This window comes from Leopardus geoffroyi, chromosome E2 (genome assembly GCF_018350155.1).
Source record: "Leopardus geoffroyi isolate Oge1 chromosome E2, O.geoffroyi_Oge1_pat1.0, whole genome shotgun sequence".
In the NCBI taxonomy this organism is placed as follows: domain Eukaryota; kingdom Metazoa; phylum Chordata; class Mammalia; order Carnivora; family Felidae; genus Leopardus; species Leopardus geoffroyi.
The window spans coordinates 1,648,569-1,661,809 of NC_059335.1; the positions used below are offsets into that span (position 1 = coordinate 1,648,569).

Genomic DNA, 13,241 nt, shown 5'->3' on the forward strand with positions numbered 1-13,241 from the left:
CTTCCCCCTTATCCTTCTGATTTCTCTCCTTTGGCACCTCTTCCCCCTCCTGTCCCCTTTGTCCAGGGCCCACACATTTTCCCAACAACTCCCTGAAAACCCCAAATGCCAGCTACTGCTAAACATCCACCCTTCCCATGAGTCAGGCGTGCAGGAAACTATAAAATTTAAGCCTTGGACTTGAGCGGAATTAGGTAAAACTAAAGATTCCCTCCGACCCAAATAAGACCACCAACTATTCATAAAATAATTTAGCTTTTTTTTTTTTTTTTTTTTTTTTTAGAACTTAGAATTCTTCACAGTGCTTAGAAACCAAGGTCACCTAACTTATACGGTGTATAAGGAGTAACAGGAGTCCTGTTTCAAAGGGTCATGAAATGGCCAGAAAAGGAGGTCCAAGTCTCCTAAAACCCATACCTGAAGTATTTATAACAAAAGTCGATGATACAGTAATTTAATCATCGAGCCAAAATTATTTGAAAAAGATGAAGCTATAGATTTTCAATACAGACTAGAAAAATACCTTCTTACAACATTTGGGAGTTACGGTGGTGACGTAACAGCTAATGTAAAACGATGTCATTTTATCAATGGCATTAAACTTAAAGTTAGAGACCTAATCTGAAAACAGAAATTAGAATAATAAATAGTCCCTTTAGCTGAACTACAACAGTCCATTTTGAAAGGGCTTTAGAATAAAAACAAGACAGGACCTGATGTAAATCGTGTCTCTGTGGGTCAAACAGCTGATGGCCCACTTCCCAATCAACCATCTACTGACAAAGTCACTTGTAGATACCGTAAATAGAATGAACACTGGAAAAAAAGGTTGTCCTATCTTATGAAACAAAACCCAAGACAAAGAAAATGCCCTCAAGTCAGCACTGTCAATGAGGGTGCTCTGAGGAAGGAAAAAGTGCCTGAGAGCCTGCCTTAAGCACTCATACCAATGGGCATCCTCACCAATTCCTGACTGATAATGGGGGTTACTCCTTCTACATTAAACACTGACAGCTTTGCTTGGTCTCTTCCTCAGAATGTAAGATATCTAAAATAGCCAATAGATTTCCCCCATTTCAAACCTTAATTATAACACTTGGGCCCTTGACTGAAAAATTAAAAGCATTCTTTCTGCTCTGTGATAGCAGCCCTACAAATTTAATAGGAACTTCTTAAACCATATATTATCAAATATCCTATCAGTAAATGGAGAAATTACAAGGGATTTTTATTTATTTATTTTATTTTTTTTCAACGTTTTTTTTTTTTTTTTTTTTTTTATTTATTTTTGGGACAGAGAGAGACAGAGCATGAACGGGGGACGGGCAGAGAGAGAGGGAGACACAGAATCGGAAACAGGCTCCAGGCTCTGAGCCATCAGCCCAGAGCCCGACGCGGGGCTCGAACTCACGGACCGTGAGATCGTGACCTGGCTGAAGTCGGACCCTTAACCGACTGCGCCACCCAGGAGCCCCTACAAGGGATTTTTAAAAGACATAAATATCCTGAGCTAGATAAAGGTAAAAATGCTACATATAAAAATCAATGTGACACAGCTAAAGTAAATGATTAGAGGTAAATGTGTAACTTTAAGCAGCTTATTACAAAAGAAGAAAAGAAGCTTATTACAAAGGGGCGCCTGGGTGGCGCAGTCGGTTAAGCGTCCGACTTCAGCCAGGTCACGATCTCGCGGTCCGTGAGTTCGAGCCCCACGTCAGGCTCTGGGCTGATGGCTCAGAGCCTGGAGCCTGCTTCCGATTCTGTGTCTCCCTCTCTCTCTGCCCCTCCCCCGTTCATGCTCTGTCTCTCTCTGTCCCAAAAATAAATAAACGTTAAAAAAAAAAAAAAAAATTAAAAAAAAAAAGATGTCAATAACCTAAGCTTCTATGTTAAAAAAAAAAAAAAAATAAGAAAATAAGACCAAACTAACCCCAAACCAAAGATAAAAAAGAAAATAATAAAGATGAGAACAAAATCCACTGAAAATAGAAAATAGAAACACAGACACACAAAACCCTGATAACTAAAACAGACAAAAACACTACAAAAAAGACAATTATAGGCCAATATCCCTGATGATCATACATGCAAAAGTCCTCAACAAAAAACAAACCAAATTCAACAATAACTTAAAAGGATCATGCACCATGATCAAGTGGGATGCAAGGAGGGTTTAGTATCAGCAAATCAATCAACATGATACACCACATTAACAAAATAAGGGACAGAAATTCTATGATCATCTCATAGGTGCAGAAAAAGCTTTTTACAAAGTTCAGCATCTATTTATGACAAAAACTCTCAACTAAGTAAATGTAGAGGAAATGTACCTCAACATATTAAAGGCTATAGATGACAAACCCACAGCTAACATCATACTGAACAGTAAAAAGTTGAAAGCTTTTTCTCTAAGATCAGGCACTAGACAAGGATGTCCACTCTTGCCACTTTTAGTCAAGTAGTATTGGAAGTCCTAGCCACAGCAATTGCACAAGAAAAAGAAATAAGAGGCATGAAAATTGGAAAGAAAGTAAATCTGTCAGTATGTCAGATGGCAAACTGCATACAGAAAACCGCAAAACCTCCACCCAAAAACTAGTAAACTAATAAATGAAATCGGTAAACTTGCAAGATACATAATCAATATACGGAAATATGTTGCATTGCATTTGTATACACTAATAAAAACTATCAGAAAGAAAATAATCTCATTTACAATTGCATCAAAAAGAATAAAATAATAAATTTAACCAAGGAGATGAAAAGCCTATACTCTAAAAACTATCAAGACACCGATAAAAGAAGTTAAAGACAATACAAATAAATGGAAAGATAATCCATGCTCATGGATTAGAAGAATTAACATTGTTAAAATGTCCATACTACTCAAAGCAATCTACAGATTCAATGCAATCTGTATCAAAATACCAATGGTATTTTTCACAGAATCCTCAAACTTGCATGGAACCATAAAAGACCCCAAATAGCCAAGCAATCTTGAAAAAGACCCAAGCTGGAGATACGATGTTCCCAAACTTCAAACTATAGTACAAAGCTAAAGTGGTCAAAATAATATGGTACTGACACAACAACAGACACATCGGTCAATGAAACAGAATAGAGACCACAGAAGTAAACCCACACTTATATAGTCAATCTATGACAAAGAAGACAAGAACAGAGAATGAAGACAAGACAGCCTATTTAATAAATGGTGTTGGGAAAACTGGACAGCTACATGAAAAAGAATGAAATTGGGCCACCTTATTATACTGTATACAAAACTAAACTCAAAATGGGCTAAAGACTTAAATATAAGACCTGAAACTATAAAACTCTTTGAAGAAAACATAGGCAGTGAGCTTGCTGACACTGGTCTTAGTGGTATGTTTTTCAATGTCTCCTCAAGCAAGGACAACAAAAGCAAATATCAATAAGACACCAAACTTGGGGCACCTGGGTGGCTCAGTCAGTTAAGCATCTGAGTTTAGCTCAGGTCATGATCTCACGGTTTGTGAGCCCGGGTCGGGCTCTGTGCTGACAGCTCACAGCCTGGAGTGTCCTTCGGATTCTGTGTCTCCTGTGCTCTCTGCCTCTCCCAGCTCGCGCTCTGGCTTTGTCTCTCTCAAAAATAAATACACATTAAAAAATATAAAAAAAAGAGAGAGACCAAACTAAAAAGCTTTTGCACAGCAAAGGAAACCATCAACAACAAAAAGGTAACCTACGGAGTGGGAGAAGATATTTACAAATTATATATCTAATAAGGGGTTAACATCCAAAACACACGAAGAACTCATAAAATTCACTATCAAACAACAACGACAACCTGATTTACAAATGGGCAGAGGACCTGAAGACGTTTTTCCAAAGATGACAGACAACAGGCATATAAAAAGATGCTCAACACCACTAACCACCCGGGAAATGCAAATCAAAACCACAATGAGATCAACTCACACTGTCAGAATACCTATTATCAAAAAGATAAGAAAGAAGTATTGGCAAGGATGTGGAGAAAAGGGAACACTCGTGCACTACTGGGAATGCACATTGGTACAGCCACTATGGAAAACTGTATGAAACTTCCTTAAAAAATCATAAACAGAAATACCATAAAGTCTGGCAATTCCTCTTCTAGGTTATCTGAAGAAAGTGAAAGCACGACTTCAAAGACATATGCTTCCCTACGTTCATCACAACATTGTTTACAATAGCCAAGGTATGGAGGCACACTGGATGTCCACTGATGGACAAATGGATAAAGATGTGGTATGTGTGTGAAGATATACATCTATCTATCACTATCTCTCTAATGATCTCCCTATATGAATATCTATATCTATCCACCTATCTATATGGAGAGAAATACATTATTACTCAGCCATAAAAAAGAATGAAATCTTGCCATCTGTGACACGATGGACCTAGACAGTACTATGCTAAGTGACATAAGTCACACAAAGAAAAATACCGTATTTCACTTATATGTGGAATCTAAAAATCAAAACAAATGAACAAACAAAACAGAAAGAGACTCATAGATACAGAGAACAAACTGATGGCTGTCAGACAGAAAGGGGGTGAGGACAGATGAAACAGGCAAGAGGATTAAGAGGTACAATCTTCTTCCTGCTATAAAACAAATAAACACAGGATGCAATCTAGAGCATAGGGAATACAGTCAGTAGCATTTTAACAACATTGTACAATGACATTTGTAACTACACTTGTGGTGACCATTTTGTAATGTATATGAATACTGAATAAGTATATTGTACACCTGAAACTAATATATTGTATGTCAATTACTCTTCAATTAAAAAAATAAATGAGGGGCGCCTGAGTGGCTCAGTTAGTTAAGTGTCCTACTTTGGCTCAGGTCATGATCTCACGGTCTGTGAGTTCGAGCCCCACATCAGGCTCTGTGCTGACAGCTCAGAGCCTGGAACCTGCTGCAAATTCTGTCTCCCTCTCTCTCCGCCCCTCTCCAGCTCACACTGTCTGTCTCTCAAAAATAAATAAACATTAAAAAAAATTTTTTTTAGGGCGCCTGGGTGGCTCAGTCGGTTAAGCGGCTGACTTCGGCTCAGGTCATGATCTCGTGGTCCATGAGTTCGAGCTCTGCGTCGGGCTCTGTGCTGACAGCTCAGAGCCTGGAGCCTGTTTCAGATTCTGTGTCTCCCTCTCTCTGACCCTCCCCTGTTCATGCTCTGTCTCTCCCGGTCTCAAAAATAAATAAAACGTTAAAAAAAAATTTTTTTTTTTAATTTTTTAAAAATGAAACAAAAAATTGGTTCAAAAGATCAATGAAATTGACAAAACTTTAGATAGGCAAAGAGAAAAATTAACTACAGTGGGACTGAAGACACTACTGACCCTACGGACATTAAAAGTATCCTAAGGGAATATTATAAAAACCGTTATCCTCCCAAATTATGACAATTTAGTTGAAATGGAAGAATTCCTAAAAGGACACCAATTATCCCAAACTGACACAAGTAGAAAATCTATATAGGACTATACTAAGTAAATTCTGACTGAAATCGATTTAAAGTCTTCCCAAAAGAAAACTGCAGGCTCAAGTGCCTTCACTAAGGAGTTCTAGCAAATAGTTAAAGGGGGCAGAGAAAGAGACAGAGACAGAATAGGAAGCAGGCTCCAGGCTCTGAGCTGTCAGCACAGAGCCCGACGCAGGGCCTGACCCCATGAACTGCGAAATCATGACCCGAGCCAAAGTGGGATGCTTAACCGACCGAGCCACCCAGGAGCCCCTAGACATCCTGATGGTTAAGAAAATGATCGAGATATAGAATTTATACTTGCACAAATATTTTCTCAAAATGGATAAGAGACCTAACTGCAAAACACAAAACCACAGAACACCTATAGGATGATAACACTGGACACTGAATCTTGGATTTGGCAATGCCTTTTTATACAACACTAACAAGACAATCCTTGAAAGAAAAACTGGGTGATTTGGACTTGATTAAAATTAAAATTCTGCTCGGCAAAAAACAGTGTTAAAGGAATATGAAAATGATACTTACACGTCATTAAGGAATTCCACATGAAAGCAACAACGCCACACCATTACACACCTGCTAGAATGGATGAATTCCAAAACACTGACACCACCAGATGCTGATGAGGACGCGGAGCAACAGAAACTCTCATTCACTGCTGGTGGGGGTGCAAAATGGGGCAGCCACTTTGGAAGACTGTTTCTTACAAATCTAAACATACTCTTATTGTATGATCCAGGAAATCACACTCCTTGGCTTGAACCCAAGAACTGGAAACTTACATCCACACAAAACCTACACACAAATACATATTGCAGGCTTCTCATAATTGTCAAACTTGGAAGCAACCAGGAAGTCCTTCGGTAGGTGAGTAAACTGTGCTATATCTATCTAATGAAATGTTATTAACCGATAACTTGTACACATCTTAGAGCAGCTTTATTTGTAACGGCCCCAAACTGGAAACAACCCAAACACCCATTACTAGCTGAATGGATAAAAACCAACTGTGGTATATGCATACAGTGGAATAATACTGAATACAAATGAACGAACTATTGATACACACAATGAGATGGATTAATCCCAAAATAGTTATGGATAGTGACAAGGGCTAGAGTCCCCACTCCCAGGAAGTATATACCATAGGATAGGATAAAATTCTAGAAAATGCTTGCTGTTCCCTATGAATTGTGGAAAAGGGTATTAAAAAGACTGCGATAAAAGGATTATAAAGGGATACAAGGGATGTTGGGGTTGTGTTGCGTATGTTCATTATCTTGACTGCGGTGATGGTTTCACAGGTATATACACATGCTGAAACACATTTCATACTTTAATATGTGCAGTTTATTTCATGTCAATCATACCTCAACAAAGTTTTTGAGAATTAAGTGTTCCCCATAAAGTTCATATTGACTGTCCCTCTCGGAAAGTCACATCTGCCAACTATTTTGGTTCTACCACATCCCTCTCCCCGGTTTAGGGGGATGAGACCTGCCTCAATGTCAGCAAAAACTGGAGAGCAGTGAAATCCATGTCCCACTTCAGGCACTAGAAGTGCCAGCTGAGTCAGAGAAGCCCTATGCTTGGAGCTCTCCTTTGTCAGTGCTGAGGTTCCTGCCTGTGTAGTGATGGCCACAACCTCAACAGCCCAGGGAGGTACAGGAATCCACAAACCTTTAGACACTGACCGTAGCCTCGGCCACAGGAGATACAGATGTCTGAAGATCCTAAGAAGTTCTATATACTCTCATCCCTCAACAATCATATGGGCATCTGTAGATGCCTCCTGGAGAAGAGATGCATATCCTCTCATTTGCCACATTCACCTCCACTCCATTATCTCAGTGTTTCTGTACCTGTTTTGATCCCCGCCTTGCCCTGTGGGCCTTCCAGGCAAGAACACTTTGCCTGTGGGATTCTGGATATCAGGGACATCAGGGACTGGCTGATCCAGGAGACAGAAATCCCTGAAAAGTCCTGGGGAATATGCGAAATTCCCTAGAAACAAGAGACCCACTTCGTATGGTTTCCAGAAGCCCTGGGGATTATCACACCAACTATGCCCTCCTCAAAATGAACTCTGGGCTCACAGGAAACTTGCCTTCCAGACCACAAGATGAGGCACCCAAAGCTCTTCACTCTTTTCTAGCAAAGCCTTGAGCAACAATGGAAATTAGGCCGAGACTGAGATTTTTCTCTGCCATCCTGTTGACCCTTCTGAGGCACATAAAGTTGGTGCCGACAAAAGGTGTTCCTCCCTTCATGTTGGAAGAACCCAACTTTTTCTCAGTCCCTCGCACACGGTAAAGAGACCCCCCCTCCCCCAACACACACACATACGAGTATCACTGCAGATGAGACCAGCGTGAGGCAAGCAGTTCTCAAGTCAGGTGATGTGGAAGCAGGACGAAGGGGTCCTGGTTATTGTGTTTACAGTCAACATTGCTCATGAAGAGAAATCCTGTCTGGAAATCCCCAGCAGACTCCAGTGCAAACCCTTTTCGCCAGAGCTGGATCACGTCCACTCAGAATCCAGCCGTGGGGGAGGAAGTGAGCACCTCCCAGGGCTCAGAACACTCATGATTCCCTCCAGGGAACAGGAGAGAGAGCCCAGGCGTCTGCGTTCCCTGAGCATATCAGAGTGACTGGCACTCGCTGTGGGACCTTGACAGCTGGCAGCAGAGAGGTGGCTTCTGCCACAGGCACTGGCAGTGACAGAACTCCGTCAAGAGCCCTGGGTAGTCTACAAAGGGCAGTGTACCTCATGACAGCTTCCCACCTCCATGCTTCTTACCGGGAACGTCCTCATGACACATGTACGAACGATGGCTGATGGTTCCCTCCCAAAGGGTACTCACAGAGATTTTCTCTGGTGTGAGTCCTATTAGGTCGAACAAGGAGACAGCACATCTTCTGCATTCATAAGGCCTTTCTCCAGCGTGAACTTTCTCACGCTAAACAAGTTTAAGAGGTGTAGCTGAAGGAGCACCGAAACTGTTGCACTCGTGAGGCTTTTCTCCAGTGTGAACCCTCTGGTGCCGGACAAGATGGGAACTTCTGCTGTAGGCTTTCCCGCATTCGCTGCACACGTAAGGCTTTTCTCCAGTGTGAACCCTCTGGTGGAGAATGAGGCTAGAGTTTCGGCTGAAGAATTTCCCACATTCGCTGCACTCGTAAGGTCTGGCTCCAGTGTGAACTTTCTTGTGCTGAACAAGGTGGGAGCTGCTGATGTAGGCTTTTCCACATTCGCTGCACACGTAAGGCCTTGCGCCGGTGTGAACTCTCTGGTGCAGAATGAGGCTGGAATTGTGGCTGAAGCATTTTCCACATTCTGTGCACTCATAAGGCTTCGCTCCAGTGTGGATTCTCTGGTGTACGATAAGGTTGGAGCTATGGCTAAAAAATTTCCCACATTCACCGCACTCATAAGGCCTTTCTCCGGTGTGGATTTTCTGGTGCTGCACGAGTGTGTCTTTACGGCTGAAGGCTTTCCCACACTCGCTGCACTCATAAGGCCTGGCTCCAGTGTGAATTATCTGGTGCTGAACAAGTGTGTCTTTGCAGCTGAAAGCTTTCCCGCATTTGCTGCACACGTAAGACCTTGCTCCCGTGTGGACTCTCCGATGTTTGATGAGGCTTGAGTTATGGCTAAAAAACTTTCCACATTCAATGCATTCATAAGGCCTCGCCCCAGTGTGAATTCTCCAGTGCTCGATAAGGTGGGAGCTTTGGCTAAAGAACTTCCCACACTCACTGCACTCGTAAGGCCTCTCTCCAGTGTGAAACCTCTGGTGTTGCACAAGTGTGTCTTTCCGGCTGAAGGCTTTTCCGCACTCACTGCACTTGTAAGGTCTTTCTCCGGTGTGAATTCTCTGGTGCTGAACAAGGTGGGAGCTTCTGCTATAGGCTTTTCCACACTCACTGCAGTCGTAAGACCTTTCTCCAGTGTGGACTCTCTGGTGCTGAACAAGTGTGTCTTTGCGGCTGAAGGCCTTCCCGCATTCACTGCATGTGTAATGTCTTTTTCCAGTGTGAAATTTCTGGTGCATTTTTAGGTGAGACAGGTGAATGAAGGCCTTTCCACACTCTTTACACACATGCGATGCTTCTCCGCTGTGAATTTTTCTGTAATTGATAAGAGCTGATTTCTCCTTGGACATATTTCCACATGGCGGGCATCGAAAGGGTCTTACTTCAGTCTGACTTCCCTGGCTGCCGAGGAGAGTAAAGGTGTTCAGGAAGGCTTTCTCGCTGTCGGTGCAACTGAAGAGCACCAGTCCATCATGGTCTGTCTGCTGCCGGCCGACACTGGAGCCGGCTGGGAAAGATTCCATGCACTCAGTCCTTTTGTACGGAATCATCCCATTGCTGGTGGTAGGGCACTGGAAGAGGCCAGAGCTGCCCAGAAAGTCCATCCCCTCCTCCCTGCAAGTACAGGGTTTCCCTGGCACGTGGACTGCATAGCTCTTCACGTATGAGGCCCCATCAGCGTCCCCTCCGAAGAGATCCTCTCCACTGCATCGCTTCTGGTGCCGGTTAAAGTCCTCACTGAGTAAGAATCCTCTCCCACACGGGCCACGTGTGTACGGCTTCTGCAAGGGGGGTGATCCCTGGCGTTCCACCAAGTTCAAAATGTCTCTTAAGAGTGGATCACACACCTCACACGGGTGGGCTTTCTGGATGAACGGACCTGACTCGGGAGTCCTGAGCTGCGACACGCCGACAAAAACGTTCTGCTCAGGCGTGTCCTCGTTGTCTGCTTCACGCCAACAATCTGAAAGCGAAAAGAGGCCGAAAAGAGGTGAGGTACACGTGGGCTGTGGTGGACAGCAGCGGCCGCATCACATCCATGTGTGTGACGCACCAAAGAACAAGTGCCCTGACTTGCCGCTGGCACAAGGGAGCCAGCAGGCCCAGTGTCGGTCCTGGGCCTCTAGCAGTCACAGTAAGGAGAAAGAATGGGTAGCAGGCGTGACGGTGGTGCACGGTAAAGGGAGCAGAGGAGAGGTCTCCAGCTCACTCCTCCACGGAGCAGGGCCTCGGCGGCTGGTTCCAGGAGGGCTCTGCGCAGAAGGCTGGGTCCAGACCCAGGAAAATCTGACTGCGGTGAGTAGCTGCTTCTTAAGGGCTGTTTAAGGAGATGTGCACAACTCACTGCACATTAAAGCAGCCGGTGTTGCGGAGTGTGGCAGAGGGGACAGAGAAGAATGAGACAAGGACACCAGAGAAAGGAGGAAACGGTCCGGGCTGGAAGACGGAAGAGAAGAGACAAGTGCACGGAGCGCCAGGAGTGGGGAAGGCAAGGCAGGAAGGAGGTCGCGCTGTAGGCCCTGGCAAGAAAACACTGGTGAACACAGAGTAGGCTGCAAGCCTGACCGGAACCCAGCACTGACACGGCTCTCCTCCGGTCCTCAGTCTGCAGGGCCAGGCCCTCTGCGGCTCTCACTCACTGTGGCTAGAGTCAGGTCAGCCCCGTCAGACAGCAGGGCTTTCTCCCCCTCCCCCCACGGGCAACTACATGGGATCTGGAAGATGAAGTTGTAAAGAAAACCCAGGGCACAAGAGTGGCCCAGGTAGACCCACCTCACAGAGAAGAAAATGAAACGTTAGGGGTGCCTGGGTGGCTCAGTCAGTTGAGCCTTTGGCTCTTGATTTCAGCTAGGGTCACGATCTCGTGGTTCATGAGTTTGCGCCCTGCATTTGGCTCTGTGCTGACAGTGTAGACCCTGCTTGGGATTCTGTCTCCCTCTCTTTCTCTCTGCCCCTCCCCTGCCTGTTCTCTATCTCTCTCTCAAAAAATAAAAATAAACTTTAAAAAAAAAGAAAAAAAAGAAAGAAAATGGAACGTTAAAAATGGAAATCCTTGAAGAAAGATTTGCCAGAGCAGCCCTGAGACATTCATGAGCGGTGACCATGTCAGTGCCTGTAATTCCTGGCATACTCAGGCCCCAGGAAATGTCAGCTGGATGGCGAGGGCAGAGCCTGGGACACCAAGGTACCGTCGATCTGGACAGATACCTGGCCAGGAAGCGCACAGCCATGTTGAATCTGTTGAGCAGACTAAAAAGGCCCTGAACCTCTAACCTGTTCCTGCAAGACTTTGAGCAAAAAGTGTTGGAAGTGTTCAGCAGGGGAGGGGACACTGCACATGACCCAGCCCCGGCACCCACAGCACCTATTCTGGGACCCAAACAGGGGAGGGAGTCACTGAGGTGGCTGGACAGAAAGAGATGCCTCTAGGAAACAGGGGAACCAAACCCCAGGGACACCGGAGTGAATGTGAGGGCCTGTGGAAGGCAGCCTCTAAGATGACCCTAAGAATGCCTGCCTCCTGTGTGAGCCTCTTCCTTGGACTGTAGGTTAGACTGACCGACCCATTTTCTAAGGAACAGAAAAAGGGGATGTCACTTTCAAGGTCAGGTTGGGAAAAGGCTGGATTCCATCTTGGGTACTCTCTGCTCACTTGCTCAGAGAGGAGGCAGCTTCCACGTTACGAGGCACAGCACAGAAAGGCTACCAGGACAGAGAACTGAGGGAGGCTGTAGGTCAACAGCCAGAGAGGACCTAATTCCCACGTTCAGTAAGCCACAAGAAACTAATTCTTGGGAACAATCACATGAGTGAGCCTGTAAGTGGCTTCTTCGAGAGACTGGCTTTCGGATGAGAACACAGCCCTGGCTGACTCCTTCACTGAAACCTCGTAAGAGAGCCTAAGCAAAAAGCATCCAGGAAAGCTGTGACCAGATTCCTGATGCACTGAAACTGAAATAGTGAATTTTTACTGTTTTAAGACACTAAGTTTTGGGGTAATTTGCTATATACTCACAGATAAAACAGGGACTTACCCAGTGAGGCCACAAGTGCAAAGTTCTCCAGCATCACATCACGGTACAGGAGTCTCTGAGCCTCCTCAAGGAGCTCCCACTCCTCCCGGGAGAAGTACACGAACACATCCTCAAAGGTCACACAGCCCTGTCGTGATGGGGGGACAGTTGAGCCACAGGCAAGAGGACTCCCCAGTCAATCCACTCACACGACCACCCCGGTCCCTCTCCTCCCAGCTCCCGACTCAGAGGAGACACCAGGTCTTGGCGCCACTAGTGCCTGCTCTCTTCTCACGTCCCTCTGAGCACTGGGTGCAGAGCAGAGCCAGGCAGGTGGGCAGGTGGGTACTGGGCAAGCTCTGGACGCCAAACACTCGTGCTGGCCAGTTCTCCCGGTGTCCTCCAGACCATGCCTCCCAGACACAACCTTAACGCCATCACTTCACACTTCTCCTCGCATGTACATCACTCTTTGAACCACCCCTCCTCCCCATCTGGGACTGCCACTTCCACTACCAACTTTCTGGATCACACCATATGCACCCACAGGGCAAACCACCTCCCACCCCATGCTGCTCTGCACGTGGTGTCCAGGAAGTGCTCATGTATCTTTGTGACAGGTACACTGTCACCCGGTGCCTAAGCGAGAGACCCAGTCCTCAGTCCCAAGTTTCAACTTTTCTTGTCATTAACTGCATTGCCACCATGACCTGAAGATACTCCCTCCTAAACTTAACCCGTAGCTCCGCCGCATTCAACATACCGGCCACCACCTTTTGAACTTCTTCAACCAGTACCCTTCCCCAGAACTAAGACCCACATCCAGCTCGAGGTCTCAACTAAGGAGTTTCTGGGACTTCTTAAGCTAAACATGACAACAGCC

General features: G+C 45.1%; 1 protein-coding gene across 5 annotated transcripts in view; it reads right to left on the minus strand.

The window, feature by feature from the left end:
- The window catches only part of LOC123577872 (zinc finger protein 304-like), a 573,883-nt gene that overhangs the window by 540,734 nt on the left and 19,908 nt on the right, over positions 1-13,241 (minus strand). For 2 of the 5 annotated variants that reach the window (XM_045440213.1, XM_045440214.1), the window contains exons 2-3: positions 12,380-12,506; positions 6,856-10,308 (exon numbers count right to left, since the gene is read on the minus strand). The exons of 2 other annotated variants lie outside the window; for them this stretch is intronic. In XM_045440213.1, the coding sequence (XP_045296169.1) occupies positions 8,489-10,308; positions 12,380-12,506 (1,947 nt within the window). In that variant the 3' untranslated portion in view covers positions 6,856-8,488. Of the gene's footprint in view, positions 1-6,855; positions 10,309-12,379; positions 12,507-13,241 lie in introns of those variants that run through there. One more of the 5 variants, XM_045440211.1, reaches the window with a different exon arrangement.